Source organism: Amia ocellicauda, chromosome 2 (assembly GCF_036373705.1).
Source record: "Amia ocellicauda isolate fAmiCal2 chromosome 2, fAmiCal2.hap1, whole genome shotgun sequence".
NCBI classification, from domain to species: Eukaryota; Metazoa; Chordata; class Actinopteri; order Amiiformes; family Amiidae; genus Amia; species Amia ocellicauda.
The window spans coordinates 61,965,682-61,974,985 of NC_089851.1; the positions used below are offsets into that span (position 1 = coordinate 61,965,682).

Sequence of the window (9,304 nt, forward strand, 5' to 3'; positions counted from 1 at the left end):
CGACCAAATTACAACCGAGTAACACAATCAAGTTTGTTGTTTTTTCCTCACCTCTCTGTGTTGTTTCTGGAATTCTCCACAGGATTTTGTTGCTCACACTTTGTTTAAAAAGACTTCAGGGGTTTTCATTAAATGAAGGCTGGAGGCAATGACTGACACTTTGGAAACCACAGGCAATATGTTTTGATTTGCTTGGGCTACATTGCCGTTTATATAACCAAGGCCTGACAAAGCCGTTTGCCAATACGAAACATTTCTTCTGCTTTAGCAATGCGTCTGAATCTTCTGCACTTGTTACTGTGCGTTATAGCAATTTTATATATATATATATATATTATAGTGTGTTTTACTGTTTTTAACCTTTCGTCGGGGGAAAGGAAAGAGTTTTATTTATGTAGTATATTAATGCAATGTATTTATTTCTGGGGTCGTGTGATCGCTATCCTGCTCTACAAAGGTATCATTGCACAATCTTGTTCAAGCCTATTTATTTATAAGCCTCTTCAACAAATGCAATTAAGTTGCATATTTTACACAATGCTCTGTGCAGCGTGTATAAACAAATTTTGCTCTGTGCACCAGGTGTTATGTCAGTTCTTGTTCATTTCACACGCTGACTTAAATCTCTTTAAATGTTATTTCCCCTCTCTTTGGAATTCACTGTTATTTCTGTTCCAGTTATTTTGGCCAATAAAATAAAACTTGAGCTTTGATTTGCATATTATATGAAGAAATCTTATACACTGTTCCTCAGAGTGGTTCATTTAAAATAAATGCTAATTATAGTTCCCTAAACCCCATAGTGAGACTCTGTATGCATATATTCCACATGACTTGCCCTAAAGCAAAGTATTTGTGCTTTAGCAAGGCATCCCTAAATATGCTCATTGTTAACATGTGCTCAATATTCCTTCTATATTGGCATGTATGATTAAAATTATAAATATTAATGCTTTGTAGATGTATAATGAAAGTGTGTTGAATATATGTTTATTTTTTGTCTGGAAGTTTTTTAATGCGTCACAAAATGCCAGTACGTGTTTGTTACAAATTCTGTCAACTGATCAATCTTGGCATCTTTTTGAAAACAGTTACTTTAAAGTCTTAAAAATAAGTCCTTCTTTCCCAGTTTAAATGTATCTATATTGTACACCTAGAATGGAAACAAAGTTTAATCATGTTTATCAAAAATTATTTGTCAAAACAAACCAACAAACAACCAATCTTTCCACTGCAGATTAGTGGTGGCAGGGATGAAGTATTTTGGACAATTGTGACATTGTACATGATTGTGTTTTGTGTGTTTGTTAGTCTTTGAAACTTGACAATCCCAGTAGTGTTGCAATGTATGCTCGTATAAACGCAGCTCTTTCTATCACTGATAGCCGTCTGTGTCAATAGGAGTTCAGTGGAGGATGGAGTCCCTGAAAAGTCTTTTCTGTGCAGGATGGCCGAGCCCCCCCACTTCTCTCTTTTTTTGTATTTCTCTGGAAATTCTTTATTGACAGCTCCTATTCAAACCCCTCAGACTGTTAAGGAAAGGAATTTAATTCCCAACCATTTTTCTTCCATGGATTGCATGATAACTCGGCTGAGGAGGCACTATTAAAGCCTTGAAACGGAAGATCGAGAGAAAAGATTGTTTTTAATGTTGAGCTGGAAATAAGTGTATTTGTATTTAAAACAATTTTTATTTTTAATTGCTTGCATTTAAAAACTCTGTAAATGTTAAACACAGTGGCAAATGGATTATATTCCGACTGCTATTTGCATTTGTTTGGCTCCAACTTCAGCCATGCATTAATACATGAAATAAACTTTTTGCATAAATCTTCCTCAGCACTCAAATGGGGAAGCCCTTTGTTTCTGTATTAAAGAAATTAGCCTTTAGCACCTGATAATCAAATTTCCATCTCTCCGCTTGAGCTCGGAGGAGGAGAAGGAGGGTGCTACCATGGGGGCGATCAGTTTTTTGTTTAGTTTAAAAGGAGCGATTTCATTACGGAAATGGAATTTTTGTGTTTTCGGCTCTATTTGTTGTCTGGGATTCTTTCTTTTTTTAATTTTATCTGATTGGTGACCAGATGGCAGCAGAGCACAGAGAGAGGAAGAAAGGGGGGGGCCCAAAAAAAAAAAAAAACTCTTTGTGTCAATGAAGCCCACATGCGAATACGCTTCCATAATGTAATCGCTGAGACCGGAAGGGTGCACACTGTGTCTGAAAGAGGACAATGCAGTCTGGATATATCTACATTGCAGAAATGAGAGTTCATCTGCAATTCAGCCCCTTTGACCGTGCTTGACACGAAAACTTCCTACTTTGATCAGTGGAGGGTGGAAGAGATGAGCCTCCATCAAAGGCCAGTGGATGCCTCTCTGTTGTTTACCCCGTACTTGGGCTGATGTTGCCAACCCCTTCCGGAAGAAGCCCCAGTAGCTTGGGTATTTTGCACCTTGACCTGTCTAGACTGCAGAGCATTTTTTGCCCTGTTACCAAGGGGAAGGGGCACACTTTGACCTTTAATGCAGTTGGTGTAGAGAGTTCACAATGATGGTATAGGGGGGATGTTTTTTGTGTTTTTTTTTTTTTTGGGGGGGGGTAGAGGAAAAAATAAATAAGATGGGTCAGTGATGTGGCCCAGTCTTGCTGTTTTCTGCCAGTAGAAGCTGGGAGAATATTAGGCTAGATTTATTTTATTTATTATTTTTTAAATGTGGGTACTACAGGATACAATTTGACAGGGCTTTAAATGCGTCTGAATACATTTTATTTATAATTTGTATTCCTGGGAAAAGCAATCTGAACAGAGTGCTTATGCAGACATGAACTTTTCTTGTAGGCTCATAAAGTTACATACTTTGTATGCAACAGAATTTAATGGTTATGTATTTGATTACTTTTTTTTTTTTATTATTATTCATTAGGTTCCACTTGCTAGATCAGAGACTCACTTAACTGAGCTGCTGGAAGAAGTCTGCAACAAAATGAATGATTATGCGCACTATGTGGACCCAAACACCAAAGAAAAGAGTTACAAAAGGTTTGCTCCACGGGACGATGACAAAAGTGCTTTTGCAGACTTTGAGAATTTTCAGTTTGGTGATGGTCCCGAGTCCTCAAAGTCTCTGGTATTTGCAGTAAGTATTTTTATACATTTGGGTAAAACCTTATTGCTTTTTAGATTTAAAACCATTGTATATTTAATTGCTGCTCCTTTTATTTTTGTATTTCTTGTAATTTGCTTTATGTGTGTGTGTGTGTGTGTGTGTGTGTATATGTATTTAAATGTATGTATTTGTGTGTGTTTGTATATACGTGTACACATAGTGTGTGTGTGTACATATATAATGTGTGTGTATGTATATGTGTACATGTATTGTTTCTGTGTGTTTATCCACTTGTTAATTATGGTTTGAAAAAAAGTTGTGGGTGATCACGTCTAAGATTTAATTAAATTGCATACATGCAAAATTGAATTGGTTGTAATCAAGTATATGCTTGAGCTTTATATGGTATTAAGGTTTAAATATTGTATACAAATGTTAAGAGATTGCACTTAAATTTGTTTAAGTGAGTATCTTGAACTGTGAACTTGCTGTGATTTGAAGATGTTTTTTTTAAGAGGACGGCTATGTTCCTTTAAACTGATCTAATTACAAATCGGACGTATCCTTTGATTTTGGTAACGGAAAGGTGAAGTTTGTTTACTTGCTCTAGACCTGTACATAGATCAGTCCTGTAGCAACAAAACCTGTGATACATGAATTCTTCGCAAGCAAACCTATCAGGTCAAAAGGTCAATCACAACTTTAACTAGTGATTGTAAGTTTTCATTTGTGTTCATTATGAACAAGGAAAAGTATGCAGTTTAAATAGTCCTTGTTTTTATATGCATATTTTGCCCATGTTTTCAAGAATACGTGCTTATACAGATATTAAAGGGAAATGCAGATTTACTAATTTTAGCTTTTTCATAGATGAAATGTGATCTTAACTTAATCTCCTCAGCCCAGTAACAATGCAATACTGGATACAGGAGAGGGGGTGTAAAAACATCAAAATCTGCGTCAATGCATTAGGTTATTGGGATCTTTCCCCCCTTGTTCTAAAGCCTTGTCCTTGCTCTGGTGGAAAAGGTGTTTGTGTTGTGCCCCCACCCCCCACGCCTGAAATACAGGCGCTCGGCGTGGATAGCGATGCTGTGCCGAGGATTGTGTACAATGATTCCCTCCATAATGGGTCGACTGTAACGGAAATAAAATGGCAGCGTGGTACAAAGACATGGCCACAGCAGTGTGCAATGGCGCTCTCAGCCACCCTGTGAGGATGATTCTCTTTCCACTGGCTCACAGTTGCACATCTATTTTTATTCTCCCCTCACAGTGTGAAAGCGTGGTAGAGGAGTACGAAGATGAGATAATTTCGCTATTCGCCCGAGAGGCAGATCATGTGGCCGAAAAGTTGTGCAGTGAAGTATCAGGTACCGTTTCCCATTGTAATGGCTGTGCCGTCTTGCCGAGCTCTGTGTTTGGCTCTGTGCAAAACAACCACACGTCTGCAGCTGCCAACATGGTCGAGGCAGGGAGACCCGGCCGTCTGCGTTTCAGAGCATGACCGTTTGACAACACTGTCCTACTGCCTTAGCTTTTCTACATACATCTGCATGTTCAAGAGTGTGTCGATTTTTTGTATTTTATCCATTTTATGCATTCAAATGATCACACACTTGTGTACACACACTAACAATCCCGCTGTCCCACCCATTTGCGAACCCAGCACCATCAGCCATCGCTACAGCAGGATGGGAACTACAGGCTTTTGAAGAGGTTTAGGAATTAAATTATTCACAATCTTTGGATATTTACTAAGCAGCAGTACCATCAATATTTTTGGTCATAGATGTTCCCCCCCTATAATCAATCTTGTAACCAATATGCTACATTTCCTACATTTCTCAAATTATTAAGATTTGTTGCTTAGAATTTAAATAAATATATAATAATCTTATGTTATGTTTTGGTGAGAGGGGTTCCCTTTCAATATCCAAAATGTATTTTCCTGTGTCACATATTTCCAGTCTGTAAGATGTACATTTTATTCTTGTTTGCAAGAAGTTGTGGATTCCTAGCCCTTCACTACAGTGAATATGCGCAGGATCCAATTTCCCTTATTAAAAACGCTCTGGAATATCTATCTCCACAAATCCTACAAAAAAATAATTTTAGGCTACATGCCTATAGTTTTGACTTAAACCCTGTATTATTGTAACGGCCATACAGCTTGTACTGTATTTAAATTAACTTCTATCCGTCATATATATATATGACGCACCACCCCTACCTTGTGTGTGTATTTTCCCTGTGATCTAGCAAACCGTAACCTAACATTTGTTCAATTATATGCAGCACTAGTAGAAAGAATTCTGCATAGAAATCACCCTGTTTATCTACCTGACAGGCACACAAGCAGTTACTCGGCTCTGGCGCACTATATCATTCTGTACCTCGAATTAGGTGCTCTGCTGTGAATTAAACATTGAACACTAGCTTTATTTAATCTGCAATTACAGATTTTTTTTATTAACCTTATATCCTGCTTGTGATTTTTGTAATGTATCCTTCCAAATGGTTCTCAATGATGTAGTTTATTTACATTTTCCTTAATGGACGCACAATGTTTAGAAATACAATGTGGTCGTTTTTTAAGGTTTATATAAGTCTTCCCTCTCTCTAATTTCTCGAGAGCAGGGTTTTAATTTTTAAACCTGACTTGTCAAGTATTGTTGGGGAAAAGTATATGCTACTCAGCATAGCGAGGAGTCTAAAGTATTCACACTCATTTGAATCAATCCCATTCTGGTAGTGATTTAGTTTAATAAGGATCTTTAAACTATACTTATTTCATGGATTTATAGATCTTTAAGAACTTTGTTGAACTCTGACCCAGCATACTGTAAAGAATCCAGTAGATTGAAACCAGTTAAGACAAGGTGGGTGTGCAAACTTTCGACCGCTCTCTCACTGTTTCTTCCTGTGTAGGTCTGTGTAAAGCCACTGTCCCCTCCCGGGGGGAGCTATAATGACATGGACTCCTCTCCTGAAGATGGTCAAGAAAAAACACAAGGAGAGGAAAAAATCCAGACCAAAAGCTAAATTAGTATAACAGCAAGAGAATCTTCCCTCGGTGTCCAGAACAAAAATCAAAGCCTTGTTTTTAAACTGTTTCCTAATTATGTCAATAAAGTTTCCTTTTAAGATCTACTTTTTATAATTTGCTTGTTCATAAAATCTTCATAAAGCCTGAATTAATATGGATGTGCTCGAGGGTCTGGCAAAACCATGTTTAATTGACTTGTTATATTTTGTTTATTTGTAAAGCTAATTCAGGTGCCTTAAAATGTTGCTTTTTAAAGGTGTCCTGTCTTTAAATAGAGTGCGTCTGAAAACGTGAACTGTACGTGTGGGTTTGTGAATTGTGGCTCTGCCATTTTGTGAGTTGCCTGGGTTGTGGTGACAGGAAGTGGCCCTCTGTTCGTAGATGTACACGATTTCTGCCATTCTTGTTCTTTAAACTTGATATTCTCAAACTTGAAATGGTCCTGTGCAGAAGACATGTTTTCCCATTTCCAGTGAAATTCCAAGTGAGGAACAGACCCAGCAGTTCACATGGGTCACGGCTTCAGACCAATTCATGACCCTCACAGATTCAGAGCTGTGTTTTGAAAATGAACTATTTTTCATGTTATAGTGTGTAAATGTGTGTGTTGCATTACATGTATTTAAAGATGGCAGGGTGTGAAAATATTCTGCTCTGTTTTTATGACAAGCAAAATTTTAATCTTGAATCTTGAAGTGCTACTTTAGTTCAAATTGTTCTAGATTTTCCTTTTTTTTTCCAAATACAGTAAATTTATATGAACTAGGCTATATATGAATATATTTTATTGAAATTATCTTGCAAATGTTCTGTACTTTTACTTGAATAAAAATTTTAAATAAGTTAGAATTCAAATGTGTTGGTGTTTTGCTTTATGTCAAGTTTGGACTGTCTTTTTGGGGCTTTTTTTGAAGAGAAAATTAAGCTTGCTATGAAAATGTGTCCAAAAGGTTTTGCAAGTTTAAATGAAGAATGCAAGGGGGTCGGGGGGCATCACATAGTGCACAGATTTTGATAGGTGTAGGTCTGAATTATATTATTTTTGGACTTGACACCGTTGGTACTCATAAGGTCATACTTACTCAAGTAGGAAAGGTCACCATAAAGAAAGGTGAGTAATAATTATGATATAAAGGTTAGCTTGTTCTGTGCTTTGTTCACAAACCTGCTAGTTTTAATGACTTAAGTTTGAAAAAATTGATCAATAATAGACCATGTTAAAATTGTCCTCTAAATTGCTTCCAAAAATCTTTTAAATAAATTAGTCATTATTTAATTATGAAATATGCAAACAATGTATGTTGGTGTTCTGCTATTAGATTTCTGCAAGGTTTCAAATATTTCAATACTTCAGAAACCTAAAGTGTAGAAATGCTTTGAATCATTTGAGCTGTTGTACTCTTTTATGTACAGAAACAAGTAACTCAAGTTACTCTTCAAGTAACTACTGTAGGTAATCCTGGTCATTTTTGAAAATCTTTGATTACAATAACAGTCCTTTACAGAGAATAATGATCTTGATAATGGAGTTAGTCAAATCTGTAGATTTGCTAATTCAAAACCTCTTAAACATAGAAAAGAAATGCTTTGTAGATGTATTTTTAAAACCTGCAACCTCTCCATAATTTAATTTGAGGGGGGAAACCTCAAAACATAATGTGTATGTATTGTATTTTAATGTAATGTTTTCCACATTCATATTAATGACTGCCCGCCCTTGTTTTATTTAGCACTGTAGAAAATGTCAATCCTACACCGCAACTCGTTTGTAGACCAGTTTACACCAGGTCCTGTTTAAAGAAAGTACAGGAATAAAATAGTTTCTTACAACTTCGAAGCGGCTACTTTTCAATCCAGACCTTGAGGCTGAGCTCGTGAAGCTGATTTTCTAATTTTCAAAGTTCTCTCTATGTAAAAAGTGTATATTTTCCACTTTTAATGTTTCCAATTACTATATCGAAATAAATAAGGAGAGGATTTCAGCAATAGTGTAAAATGCCGGGGTGTGTGGTGGGGGATACAAGACATTTCATGAAATGTCTTTAAGTAAATTTCAGGTTTCACAAACTTTCTTTTTTAATCACTATCTTAGGTAAAAGGTATAGACTCTCCAGCCGAGGGTTTTCCATGGTAATGTAAAGTATGATGCGGTTATAATGTGCAAACCACTGCATATTGGGACTTCTGACTTGCAGAGATAATACATTGCAATGGGAGACTTTTACGATAGTGCAAAAACAATGTGTGTGACAGAAAGCAATTCCGTATTTTCTTGCATGAGGCTGAAAATAAACAGGATCCCTAAAAATTACTGAGATTAAAGGAAAAATTAAATGCGTCTTAATGTAAAAATACAAGTGGTTTATTCAGATTGACAACTATGGGGGAAAAGTAGCTTCTCGCACTAAATGCTAAATTAAAGCAATAATTAACTCCTAAAGAGACCACATAGTCTGACTTGTCTTAAAACTTAAATGTGTTATTAACTCCTACATATGGTCTGTTTATCGTCCTTTGTGCAGCAGTTGTTTTTCAATAGTACTACACAAATATGTGTATTTGCGTACAATTATTATTATGGCAAATCATGTCTGATTAAGTGAAAAGTATTGCAGAGTTCACAAGCATATTTTTACCACTGTAGAAAATGGAATAAAATAAACTGAAAACTTGTTTTGACCCTAGTGGTGACTGTATGACAGCATATGTCACGAAACCATGGAAAATGTAAGTGCAGATTACGGGAAAAAGTATTTGACTGTCTTTTTAAAATTATGTTTCAGAGTGGAAGTCTTGAGAGGAATATCCCACCCCAGTCCTAGACTTTGTGAGTATGTCCTTGTCTTTTTCAGTGGGAAGAAAACTTTAGATCTGACTTTTAAATTGGATTTCTCCTTAACATGTATAGTTTATGCAAGTTGTTTAAGTGACACAAACTGCTATTTGAACACCAGTTGGGGGTTTGCAACTCACTGTCCATTTGCATTGCTTTTCTTTGAAACAGCGTTGTCATGTATTGAAATACTGTGCTGTCTGTGTGTTGAAATATTCCTGTGTGCGTGTCCTAATATGACAGTCCTTGTGTGTGAGTGAACTTTAGTGCATACTCTAGAATTGCCCCGGAGTCAAAGCCTGGAAACCCAGAGC

At 36.4% G+C, this 9,304-nt stretch overlaps 1 protein-coding gene across 3 annotated transcripts in view; it reads left to right on the forward strand.

The window, feature by feature from the left end:
• Window positions 1–7,012, forward strand: part of cnpy1 (canopy FGF signaling regulator 1) — a 33,508-nt gene extending 26,496 nt beyond the window's left edge. For all 3 annotated transcript variants that reach the window (XM_066688162.1, XM_066688170.1, XM_066688153.1), the window contains exons 4-6: window positions 2,926–3,138; window positions 4,385–4,481; window positions 6,040–7,012. In XM_066688162.1, the coding sequence (XP_066544259.1) occupies window positions 2,926–3,138; window positions 4,385–4,481; window positions 6,040–6,080 (351 nt within the window). In that variant the 3' untranslated portion in view covers window positions 6,081–7,012. The remainder of the gene's footprint in view (window positions 1–2,925; window positions 3,139–4,384; window positions 4,482–6,039) is intronic.
• Window positions 7,013–9,304: the final 2,292 nt, after the last annotated feature.